This window comes from Amblyomma mixtum, chromosome 5 (genome assembly GCF_055824585.1).
Source record: "Amblyomma mixtum isolate Tamu chromosome 5, ASM5582458v1, whole genome shotgun sequence".
NCBI lineage: Eukaryota > Metazoa > Arthropoda > Arachnida > Ixodida > Ixodidae > Amblyomma > Amblyomma mixtum.
The window spans coordinates 64,918,223-64,930,516 of record NC_143016.1 but is presented as its reverse complement, the minus strand read 5'-3'; the positions used below and the strand labels follow the sequence as shown (position 1 = coordinate 64,930,516).

At 41.9% G+C, this 12,294-nt stretch overlaps 2 protein-coding genes across 5 annotated transcripts in view; both read right to left on the bottom strand.

Moving 5' to 3' along the window:
* LOC149342460 (uncharacterized) overlaps positions 1-12,294 on the bottom strand; it is a 134,889-nt gene that overhangs the window by 35,802 nt on the left and 86,793 nt on the right. The gene's annotated exons all lie outside the window — the stretch shown is intronic.
* The window catches only part of LOC149342461 (uncharacterized), a 50,701-nt gene continuing 38,944 nt past the window's right edge, over positions 538-12,294 (bottom strand). For all 4 annotated transcript variants that reach the window (XM_089544826.1, XM_089544824.1, XM_089544827.1 and 1 more), the window contains 5 exons: positions 9,746-11,185; positions 7,408-7,473; positions 6,092-6,253; positions 5,078-5,191; positions 538-1,020 (listed from right to left, as the gene is read on the bottom strand). In XM_089544826.1, coding sequence (XP_089400952.1) covers positions 952-1,020; positions 5,078-5,191; positions 6,092-6,253; positions 7,408-7,473; positions 9,746-11,185 — 1,851 coding nt within the window. In that variant the 3' untranslated portion in view covers positions 538-951. The remainder of the gene's footprint in view (positions 1,021-5,077; positions 5,192-6,091; positions 6,254-7,407; positions 7,474-9,745; positions 11,186-12,294) is intronic.

Genomic DNA, 12,294 nt, shown 5'->3' with positions numbered 1-12,294 from the left:
GAGTGGCAATGTGCCATATGTCCACAACATAGTTCACAATTGTCTTCAAGGCGCCTGGTGCAGTAACACATCATAGCACTGTACCGTTGAAATCTCATATTAGAAGATTGTTCAGGTCACTTAATTATTCGGCATGCTAAAGTGTTCTCATTTACAAATGCCACCAGTTCGTTCCCATTGGGCATAAAATAGTCAGCTGTTCAAAATGACCTAAGGACAGCTGAAATAATTTTGTAGTTCTGCAGACATTTAAAAGAGCCACAGAACATCATTCCCTGACATGCAGTAACAATAGAAGTTAAAGCAAAACACATTTCGTTCTCCTTGATAGCCAGCACTGAAGAAAACATGGAAGCCTGCTGAGAAAGCCCACAGAGCCAGCTCCATTTTTAACTCCTTGTGCAGACCAGTATTTTGTGGTCAACTGCTGCATCTTTGTGATAGAAGAACAAGCAGGTATTCAAAGGGGAATACACGGTTTGAATTGCATTAGTGGAAGCAGATGAATCAGTTCCTGGATAGAAAGTTGAGAAGTAGTCTCATGCGGAAAGCTTTCTTTATTTTCTTCTTCAAACTCTGTTTCTCCAAGAAAGCAGACTTGCCACACATGTACAGCGTACAAATATACAAACACGACGCATGTGGTTTTTACTCTGCCTCATGGGACAAAATAAACCTTACAGTGATGCTCCGCGCACAGAAAACTTCAGAGCGAGTGCTCTTGAAACAACATGCAAAAAGTATTGCGCCCAGAAATCGCTCCTAATTGTTTTTGCCTCTTCCAATCGGTACTCTTATCTGGGGCACCAGTGCTGATTATACTAACATTAATGTGGTAGGATTGTTTCTGATCTCCAAATAACATCTCGTATCCATAAAACTGACCCTGAAAATTAAAATAAAATATAATGAATGAAAATAAAGGACAGCAGTCTGAAGTTCTTCTTGTCCTTATTCTGAACGCCTCCGTGCAGGGTTATCCATGGCTTCTTCGTCAGCGCCATTCACCATGTTCTTGGACTAAACAAGGAAAAAGCATATATTAGAAGATTTTAAGAAAACTGTCATCCAACATAAGTACTGAGTATAAGCAACACAGACACAATCCTAATAAACATAAGTGCAAAAATGCCACAAGTTTTGCATCATTAGAACATCAAAGGCTAAAAATTGAAGATAAATTTTCTGTCACCATTTCTACCTCCAAGAAGTAAGGGATTGTAAATTTAATTCCAGGCACAGAGTCAAGGGGAGGCCATAGGGACCCTCCTTGCAGTGTTCTTTTTGGACATATGTGCCATCAAGAAACTGCCCCAACAGCCTTAAAAGAAATACTATACTTGATGAGTCCATTTACTATGTGCATCCTCCATAAAATCCTTACCCTACCACCCTGTTCTTATGTTCAGATTCATGGTAAATAACAGGGCTATTAAATGTTGCGATTTTGCTTCACTAGGGTAGCAAAATCTAGCAAGAGTAGTAAAAAGGAGGCAGGCTTGCAATACGACAGCGTGCATGCAGCTCCACTGGTGGGTAGCCTGCCAGTAAATCGTTTGCTGGCATATGTGCCTTCAGAAAAGTTTGACAGATATTCATGATGAGGATTTGACATTCTGCGCCTAACGCTGCATGCACCTGCCTCAGTGGCTCAGTGGTTAAGGCACTCGTCTACTCAGCCAGAGTACCAAGGTTTGAACCAGACCGACCGCGGCAGCCGCGTTTTGATGGAAACAAAACGCAAAAGGCGCCCTTGAGCTGCGCGATGTCAGTGCATGCTAAAGACCCCCAAGTGGTCAAAATTACTCTGCAGCCATCCACGGCACCTCTTTCTTCCTCTCTTCTTTCACTCCTACCTTCCTCCCTTCCCTTACAGCGCAGTTCAGGTGTCCACCAAGATATGTGAGACAGTTACTGTGACATTTTCTTTCCTCAAAAAACAATTTTCATTTTATTTTTAAACTACACAAGCATAAATACGGTAACTGCCTGCATGACCACGCAGAATCAAGTCCCGCAGAATCAAGCCCCGCGCGCGCCGAACTCCGCCTGAACCGCGAACTTGCGGTGCAATGTCACCCTGCGTGCTCGGTGTTAGCACCAGAAAGGAAAAAACATTATGCCGTGCAAAAAAAGCTAGAACTGGGTGCTCCCACGCTAGCGGCGCATTTCTTTGGGACGTGCTGTGTCGCTGGGCCTTGCGTGCTTCGCATCAAAGCCACAGCGAAAGTGCTTTGAATCAGTTTACTATAAAACAGTGGCGTAGCCAGAAATTTTGTTCGGGGGGGAGGGGCTCATGTTGCAGCGCGGCCTCCTCACAGAATTTGTGGAGGGATCAAACGCAAGAATAATAACTGCACTGGCATATAGGCAATGCCATTATGTATTAGATAATGCTATGCACAGTCTAGACAAGTGAAATATTCATTTTTTAAATAAAAGAATGAATTTGTATGTCTTAAAAATCGTGGCAGACCCTGATACCAATGCTTCCATGTTTTTGCGTATTTAATAAATATCACACGAAGTATAGAGCTATATCAATCCAAAACCAGCAAAGTAGTGCAAGCCACTGATATGAAAAACGTAATGGCCATGAAATGAGCAAGCAGAGGACAAATATTTTAAGGAATCTTTGTCTTTCAAGAACCTTTACATTTTTGTACATATGCAACGGCCAAGGAAAAATCTCAATGACGCTGTCCTTCGTTCTAGTTTATTGCGCAGCAATAGCTGTCACCGGTCGTGTATAGCGAGCAATTGCACCAAAATTTTAGTCGCAACAGTGAGCACATGTAAAAACGAGGAGTTCTGCACAATATACATTAGAAGGACAAAAAAGTGTCACTGGAAATAGTCACTGTATGTATACACAAAACCTCACAACAAGATATTTAACTACACGCACATACATCTCCATTAAATCTACGTATCTAAGCAAAAGTCACTCTATATAGTGCGTCAAACAAGGCAAATAAGCATCTTGTGCAATCACAGATAGTAAATTTTACACACAGAAAGACAGACGATCCGAGCAAGGACAAAACTATGATAGCAGAAGTCGCGATATATAGTTGGGCCATGCTGTGGTCGGTGACAGTTTGAAAAAATTTCGGGGGGGGGGCTGAAGCCCCAAAAGCACCCCCCCCCTGGCTAAGCCCCTGCTATAAAAAGTCAAATCTTGTAACCGGTTTGTTATAAACTCACATTAAAATGAACGTATAATAATTTCCGCAAGGTCCTTGACACTGAAGCGCATGAAAAAGCAGCCCATGGAGACAAATGCCACCTCACACTGACAGCCGTGTGTCGCACACATGGTCGCACGCGGGGTGCGTCGCGCCGAACTGTCGGCCATTCGAGTGCCAGATCAGGGCAGGATCTTGATTTTAAGTTAGAATCACACCAAGTTTGGCAGTGAACTGGTCCAGCAACCTATTACTTCTTGTAGTGAATTCGATCGTGCCAGTCTCCGGGCGTGCATTCTATCATCCCTACAAGGATTCGCCGAGACAGCGGTGATAAAAATGCATGTCTCAGCATAAGGGACGAATAATTGGGGCTCCACTGTAGTCGGAAAACTTCCACGCAAAAATGCCGGTCCCTTAGCTGGCTGCAGCTCGTCAAAACCGCGGAAAAAAAGTGTGGCCCTTCTACGTACAGTACTTGCCATCACACAAAGCCACACAAAGTGTGGCTCCCAGCTTGCTAATACTTTTTCTTTCAGGGCATAAAATTTTTGATCAAGGCAGCTATAAGTAAAACTAGCTCTTTCTACTCAAAAAAGAAGGGAAACCATCATAAAAAAAGACTGACAATCTTTCTTCATAGAGTTCCTATGACAATCTTTCTTCATAGAGTCCCTGCTAGTACAAAATGCAGAACGTTAAGCCAATGTCAGCAATGTTTTATAATGTTGTGCAACATGCTCCGACGTTGCAGCAACGTGTCCATAAGTTGGTCAGGATGACACTATCTGCTGACGTAGCCACTTGCTCAGAATTGGTTATGAAAGAAATTGATTATGAGCCATCATTGGAACAACATCAAGAAGCAACGTTGAGGCAATATAGCATGATGAACGTTGATATAACATTTGAATTCTAACAATAAAGCAACATGACAAATATATTTCAAGCACAGGGTTCCAGAGCTTTTCTGGCTGTTGCTACAGTCAACAATTTTTTTTTAAACTAGCAGTACTTTGCAACTAAACCTCTTCTATTGAACCTGCCATAGATTGCATGCACAGCTCCAATAATTTGTCCCAAAGCTGTGTTTATTACCCATTTGCCACTATCACCCTTATATAAACCTGAATTCATGTTATCCGATCGGAGGTGAGTGTATGAGTTGCATATTGTACTGTATTGTGGAGCTTTAAGTGAGAGTCACTCTCGTTGGTCCTTGCAAAGCATTGTGATATGTTGTGAAGCTTACCAAGTGGCAGGCTTGCATGCTCGTGCAGAGTTGCTGAACTTTTCAAGAATGTTACATTTATGTTATGAAACATTGTGGCAATGCTGCATGTACAGGTGTCGTCAAAAGTAAATGGAAGGCAATATTAACGCAAAAAATTAATAATTTCTCCCCCAATTCATGCATCCTTGAATACATATGTGCAGCCTAATTGTGAATTTGCAAATTGCACTGTGCGCCAACAAACATGGACCATTATGCTTTAGATTTAAAGAAATTAAATTGTTTTGACAAAGTCGCCTTCCATTTACTTTTGACGCCAAGTGTACATATGTCCAATGTGGACACAACATCGCGGAAAATGTTGCAGCAATGTTTTTCTGCATATGTTGTCTCGGCATTGCCAAAGGAGGACTCTAGTTACGTTAATGCAACCTAGAAAGGTAATATTGGTGCAATGTTCCAGCAGCAATTTGTGCTGACTGCTATCATGAATATGTGGTACGCCGTTTGACATGGAACTGTTAAAGGAATTACAGGCAGCTGATAGCTCTAGTACACGTTGCTTATGGGAGACTGCTGATTTAGACATAGTGGACCTCAGTTGTGCCACTGCATCCAGAAATTTTCCCACTGCTTCGTCACTCTTGAAACATACAGCAAGTAGGTATGAACTTTCAGTGTCATCTGAGAAGCTTGTTGCTGACCATTCAACAGTGCAGTCATCTCTCTTGGTGAATTGAAGCTCAGGGGAGAGTAGCACGTTGCAAGCCTGCTCGGGAAAAGAAAGTGGCTCAGCAAAACAAAATATATTTATGCGATAACACAAGGTGCAGCAGTCACGTAAGAGATTTAAATGAAAGGTGCTACATAAGACAGGCCTGTTCTAGCTGCAATCAAGCACTTTTATTACACACTGAGCTCCAGTGATTGAGGTATGCGCACATTCCAAACAGTTGCACTTTCACTACATCGAGAAATTTACTAGATGGCACCAAATGCTAAAGGGCACACAAGGTTTTCCTTCCACCAGCTAGGCCCTGGATATGTCCATTCATCTCAAGCTCTCATCACGATCATCATCATCAGCCTAACTATGCCCAAAGCAGGACAAAGGCTTCTTCATATCTCTCCAATTAACCCTGTCCGGTGCCAGCTGTGGCCACCTTATTCCAGCAAACTTCCTAATCTCATCTGTCCATTTAACTTTCTACAGCCCCCTTGCTACACTCGCCTTCTCTTGGAATCCAGTCTGTTATTTTCCTGAATAACAGCGGGAACTTGAAGTTTTAGTGCTCACTGGATGCGGGTATACGAACTCTGAGGGCGATCTTACACAACGTATGAAGAACATACATTGTACAGGTAAGGTATGGGTGTAAGTAAGGTAAGTATGGTAAGGTATAAGTGAAAGTAAAGTATGGAACTGTTTCACATCCATTGAGTTGAACTGCATATGCTCAGCAATCAAAGCAGAGCTGGGATTTTGGAGGCCGAATATGCCTAAACGAACATAGTGGGCACTGTCTGATTTAAGGATGAAACAGAAATTCTCTGGTGTAGGGTGGAACACAACTCATGACTGAGAAAGGTCAAAAACTGTTCCTTTTAAATAAAAAGGCTTGCTCTGAAAAAAAGCGAGCACTCCATTAGAGAGCTGCATGAAACTCACAGGCTGCTGGTATATCACCAGCTTAGTCTGTTGGGTCAGACGGTTGTGGATAAGCTTGATGTCATGCAAGCCACTCTCCTTCCATTCACTGTCTTTCTCATTGAACAACTTGCCCTGCTGGCAGAGCAAAACTTCCTCCTCCTCACCAGTCTGTACCCCGTCGTATGACAGCCAGAAAAAAATGAGACACTTTTTTTAACCAACAATCAGATATGATGCTCTGCTTACGTAAACATCCAATAATTCATACGAACATAAGGTACAGTATGAAATTCGGAAAGCATTTGCCCTGTTTTTAATCTTACCTTTCTCTTGTCTCAGTCAACAATGCTTAATGCAAAAAATGTACTACACTGCAAAGTGCAAACTCTTATACCACATTGTAACATTTTCTTAGTAGCGAGGTAATTTGATTGCCTTTCACAGTAATGTGACAGAAGCCAACAGCCACAGAAACCAAGGGGCACAGGGGATTTTTTTTTATTTATTTATTTTGTGGTGTTGATCAATTTAGAATATCACTGAATATGTTATCGCTTAAAGCTAATTGATTAGAAAAGTAGAAGAAAAAACAACCACATGCCGCCGGTGGGATCCGAACCCACGACCTCCGAATTACGCGTCCGGTGCTCTACCTCTGAGCTACGGCGACGGCTGTCAAATCTTCTGCTTTCGGGGGTATTTATGTTTACAAGTAACCTAACCTTGAGAGTGTTCATCAGCGCCACCCACGTTGGATTATGGATTATGGATTATATATTGGATTATGTTTGATCCAATATATTCTTTGCATTTCTTGAGCAACACTTGTATGGATCTCCTTTGAAATTTCTGTATTTCATGCAGAGTCATGCTTTCAAAGAATGCATCACTGTCTATAATGCGCAACGTGCTGGTAATGCGATCTTAATTCACTTCAAAACAGATACCTTCTTTTTGACTTCACCGCAGGAGAGAAAGCCATAATAAGCACTGCATTAATGGCCTCCTACGTTTATCAGCAGTGCTGTTTCAATTTTTTGTGGTCCTGTTTTGTCGCATTTTCCTGCATTCTCGAAGTTCTCTGAAGAATGGTAACCAACTAGCTTGCATCATTATGAAGCTTCTCGTACAACTTTTGTTCGAGCCATGGATGAAATATTTAGAATACTCCAGAGCCTACCTCTCATTGTTTCATTCTCATGCTGTTCAAGAAAAAAGTTTCCCAAAAAATGCCATTTTATTTCACCTTCACAAGACAAAAATCATAGGAAAATTATGCAGCCTAAAGTTTTTTTTTTTAATCCATTCTGTGTGCAAAGTTATGTGGCACTTACTCTTGGAGGCAAGGATACCATATGCTGCATGTAGAGTTCAACACAGTGTGGCTCTGCAGGCCCAGACTGTAATCGCAGAAAAAAAGCAGTCAAGAAATTAGGAACTTGCAAGCTCTTAGCTCGCACTTTTGGACACTGTATAAATTATTTAACCAAAGTGATGGTCTTCTCTGGGACCCCTGAATTTGTAGTGTAGTTGTCGATATTTAGCAATAATTTCATGAAAAGCTGTGAACAACAAAAAAATAGCAAAATTGAAATTCTCAAGGTGTTTTCCTCTATCTGTTTGCTAGAGACACACCAACCAGTCTGTGAAAGAATGACACAGATAAAAGCTACAAACCAGCAAGCCTTAGTAATGGCTGGACTGTGACATGTAATGCTTACGATGATAACTGTTCTGGCCAGAGCATTTCCCAGATGAAAATTTGTTAATGGGAATCTGCTGGTTTCTAATGGTTTCACCTGGTCCCAGAAGGAAGCCTTCTGGTTTTCTGTTGGTGTATATGGCCCCACAAGGGCATCCATTGGTTTTGTCTTTGGCCCTTCTGGTATTGAAGGGGCATGTGCTGACTCCTACTCGGAATATTTTTGTTGTTGAATTGACAGCTTTTTTCAATCTTTTTGTCATAATGGTGTTCCTCAATTAACAAAACTTTTCAGCTAGATCTCTTGAATTTTTTATGCTATAAATTGCAAAAAATAGTACAGAAATTTAATGACAAAACTGTTTATAAACTGTTCCCTACTAACACCTGTGGGATGCCCTAAAAGAGGGAGAATATGAGCTCATAGTACCATTTTGAATGTGAGTGTATAAGTCTCTCATATAAGTTGCAGTGCTTTGTTGCTGCTCTTGTTGGCACTAACTGCTACGTTAAAGCTCTACAGCTTTAAATGCTGTTCTCGCTTTAGGTAGATCTCGATGGGTTGCAGGATGACATGTTTTACTGTAGGGTGCTTCTGTTTTCTTCAAATTTTGGAGTGTGCTTATCATCCACAAACTCTTACTTTAAAACTTTTTTGTAATTTTCAGAAAGATCAGAAATGAATATCATTACACAGATGGGTTATGCAATAAACATTGTACTACAGGGGCAGCTACTTGTCCAGCAGCTACTATAGTCCCAACAGCTACAGGGCCAATAAGCCATTTGAACTGGGACCATAAACAATCCCATTTGGACATTTTCACCATGAAAATATAATTTTGAATTCAGACATCCTTTACAGGCATATTTTATACAACTTTTTTTACCGCTATAGGATTTTTTCCTGTGATCACATTGCCTGTGTGACATGCTGGGGTAGAAACGTTTTGTACAGCTGGCCTCCGCACTACTGCTGCCTTTCTGACTTCTAGCTAAACTAGGCTTTGTAAATAGCTTGAGTAAATGCTGCAGCAGAAGAGAAGCCCAATTTCATGCAGCTAAGCTTCTATGTGTGCCATTTTACGTCACAGATATTTTATGGTCAGCTCATCTAAGGCCAACTTGAAATGTGTCACAAAATCCAAAAAACACACACACACGCACACACACTCACGCACGCACGCGCACACGCACGTGTACACATGAATGTACAGACAAAGATGAAGGAAAACTGCAAACAAACAACACTAACAGGGCCGGCCATGGTGTGTGCACAGCTCTCCATTTGGTGCACAGTGGCATCTACCCACTTTTCTACATCAACAAAAGAATGTTGCAGAATTTAACATTAGATTGCAGAGAGGACTACTATGGTCATCCAAAGTTCTGACAACTCCCACCTAATGCTACCATCAGATCTTTACTTTTTCTTGATTTTGATCCTTTCATTTTTATTTTGATCCTTAAGTGGCACTGCCACTTTCTGTTCAGTGTTCTTACATGTATTATACATATAAGACCTGCCTTTTCTTCTGCATTTAAAGCAACAGTGCCAAATAGAATAAGCAATAACCACTGGTACTGTAGCAATATACACTGTTTGCATTTTATTTGAATATTTATAGATGTGTTTTTTTTCAGCTCACTAGTGTTTTTGTATGCTGAATAGAATTTTTTTGCTAGTGGCTTTTCTTGCATATAAGCAGAGAGTTTCATAAGCTGAAATGTATTTCCAATTCATTAAAAAATTTTGAAGTGTTTCAGTGTAAAAAAACGCACACACCCACATGCATGCAAACACACACTTTAATGCATGCATCTACACTCACATAAACATGCACGCATGCACACACCACACCACACTACACCAGACCACACCACGCCACACACACACACACAAACTAAAGCAAACACTCATACACATGTACATAAAACAGCCCTGTAAACTGCAGATAAATTGTAATTACATTTCTTGGTGTCGATGCAATGGCAGCTGGTGTACCAGAAGCCATATCGTTGCCAGTCCCCGTTATGGAAGATGCTGACGGTGCTGGTGGGCTTGGGCTTGAGTTTAACGGAAATTTCAAAGGTTCAGACGTGGAAATGCATCTTTTTGGCGAAGTTCCACTAGAGATGTAGAGTTCCTCTTCGTCATCTGAGAGATGTCCATCAGAGCTGTTCATGCCCCCTGGTATGAAGCTGCGAATTCTGCTGATTTCGTTAGACAGTGTGCCACCCTCCAAGGGCTTAGATTCAGAACACATCTCTTCAGGTAAACATGATACATCACTTATTTCACATTTCCCATCCCCTGGCACTTTCAAAGGTTCAGACGTGGAAATGCATCTTTTTGGTGAAGTTCCTCTAGAGATGTAGAGTTCCTCTTCGTCATCTGAGAGATGTCCATCAGAGCTGTTCATGCCCTCTGAAATGAAGCTGTGAATTCTGCTGATTTCGGTAGACAGTGTGCCACCCTCCAAGGGCTTCAATTCAGAACATATCTCGTCAGGTAAACATAATACATCACTTATTTCAAATTTCCCATCCCCTGGCACTGGCTGCAGCCCATTCGATTGGGGCAATGACTCTGGTACCTCTGTCTGTTCCTCATGTGCATCACGGTCCCTTTCAAAGTCATTTTGCAGTGCTGTTAATTGGACCTTGTCGTTGCAGCTCTCGAATACCACTTTGAAGGGCCCGGCCTGCTCCTGTGTCTTGAAGTGAGCTGCCAAGTTTCCCTTACTGTAATCAGCAGTGACAGAAATGGCTGGTGCCTGAGGTGCTCCATGTGCTGGAATAGGTGCTACTCCAGGTGTTACGTAAATGGAAGTGAATGGAGCCTTATTCTCAGATATAACAGAGGCTGGCGTAGGCACGTCTGCAGGCACTCCGCATGGCTGGGGTACACTTGGTGGTGAGAAAGAGACCGCTGGGGGTGGAGTCACAGAGCCAGCAACGGTATACGACGAAGGCACAGCCTGCATCATGCCAGGTCCTGCTTCAGTCGTTAAAGGGCCCATGAGGGTTGCTGGTGTTTGGAGGACACGTAGCTGGTTTTTTGGTGTGCTTGTAGCAGCAGCAGCAACAGAAATAGCTGGTGCCTGAGGTGCTCCATGTACTGGCCTAGGTGCTACTCCAGGTGTTGTGTAATTGAATGGAGCCTTATTCTCAGGTATAACAGAGGCTGGCGTAGGCACGTCTGCAGGCACTCCGCATGGCTGGGGTACACTTGGTGGTGAGCAAGAGACAGCTGGGGGTGGATCCACAGAGCCAGCAATGGTATACGACGAAGGCACAGCCTGCATCATGCCAGGTCCTGCTTCAGTCGGTAAAGGGCCCATGAGGGTTGCTGGCGTCCCTTTATTCTGTTGCCATAAATAAAGCAGCTGCTGTGATCCGACACAGAACTGCAAAGGACACATCAATACAGCTGAGGCATTTAAATGAGGACTGACATATAACCAAACATCAGTTTGCAGATGCAATGAAGATTTCCGCTGGTTTTATCGATGTTGTTGTGAAAAACTGTCTCAGCTATTAGTAGGTTACAACAAGGTAGACTGCAGATGCTACTGTGCACCCAGTGACAACTAAACAAACTGACCAATGATGTGCAACCAATGGAAGAGTGAACTAACACCTGAATAAAACTTTCTGGGGAGTTTTAATGTGCAATGAAAGCTTATTTTATTACTATGAGCCTAAAATAAAGCACCACATCATGAAAGCACACAACTAGTACACCTCCAAATAAGTTAAAGAAGAAACAAACTTCTGGACAGACTGTAACCTGTCTATCATAATAAGCCCTGAATATTTTTCGGTTATACTGTTCAAGAAAAGACAACTGTAATGAGAGACTATTATGTGCAGGTTCTAAAAAGCCTAATCGAGAGAAAAATTTCTTTGATATGTGATCACAGTATGTACAGACTAGCTGGATTGTGTAACAGGACAATGCTATATAGGGTGTTTCACCTAAGACTTTCTGCAATTTTTAAAAATAAGCTATTTAAATTAGATGCGCGCTTTTTCTGGCATAGCATTGTCAGTGGTGTAGTACATTATAATTCAACTAAGACGTGCTAACTAGCAGGCATGTTAACCAATATTTAATAGTTAACTTTTAAACTATTACCGTTGGGCTCCTTAATTATTGAGAGGCATGCAGCCCACCGTAAGTAATGTCTATATCCATTTTTAGAATTTCGAGAACGCGATTATCCTCGGCACTGTGGCCCAACAAATTTCGCCTACATCGCGCGAAAATACATGCGGTTTGAGAAGCTTGCAGGCAAAGCAACCTCTCCAGTGAACCTAACTCGTTGAAGTAGCCAAAATTTGTTGGGCCACAGCGCCGAGGATAATCGCATTCTCGAAATTCTAAAAACGGATATGGACATTACTTACGGTGGGCTACATGCCTCTCTATAATTAAGGAGCCCAACGGTAATAGTTTAAAAGTTAACTATTAAATATTGGTTAACAAGCCTGCTAGTTAGCACGTCTTAGTTGA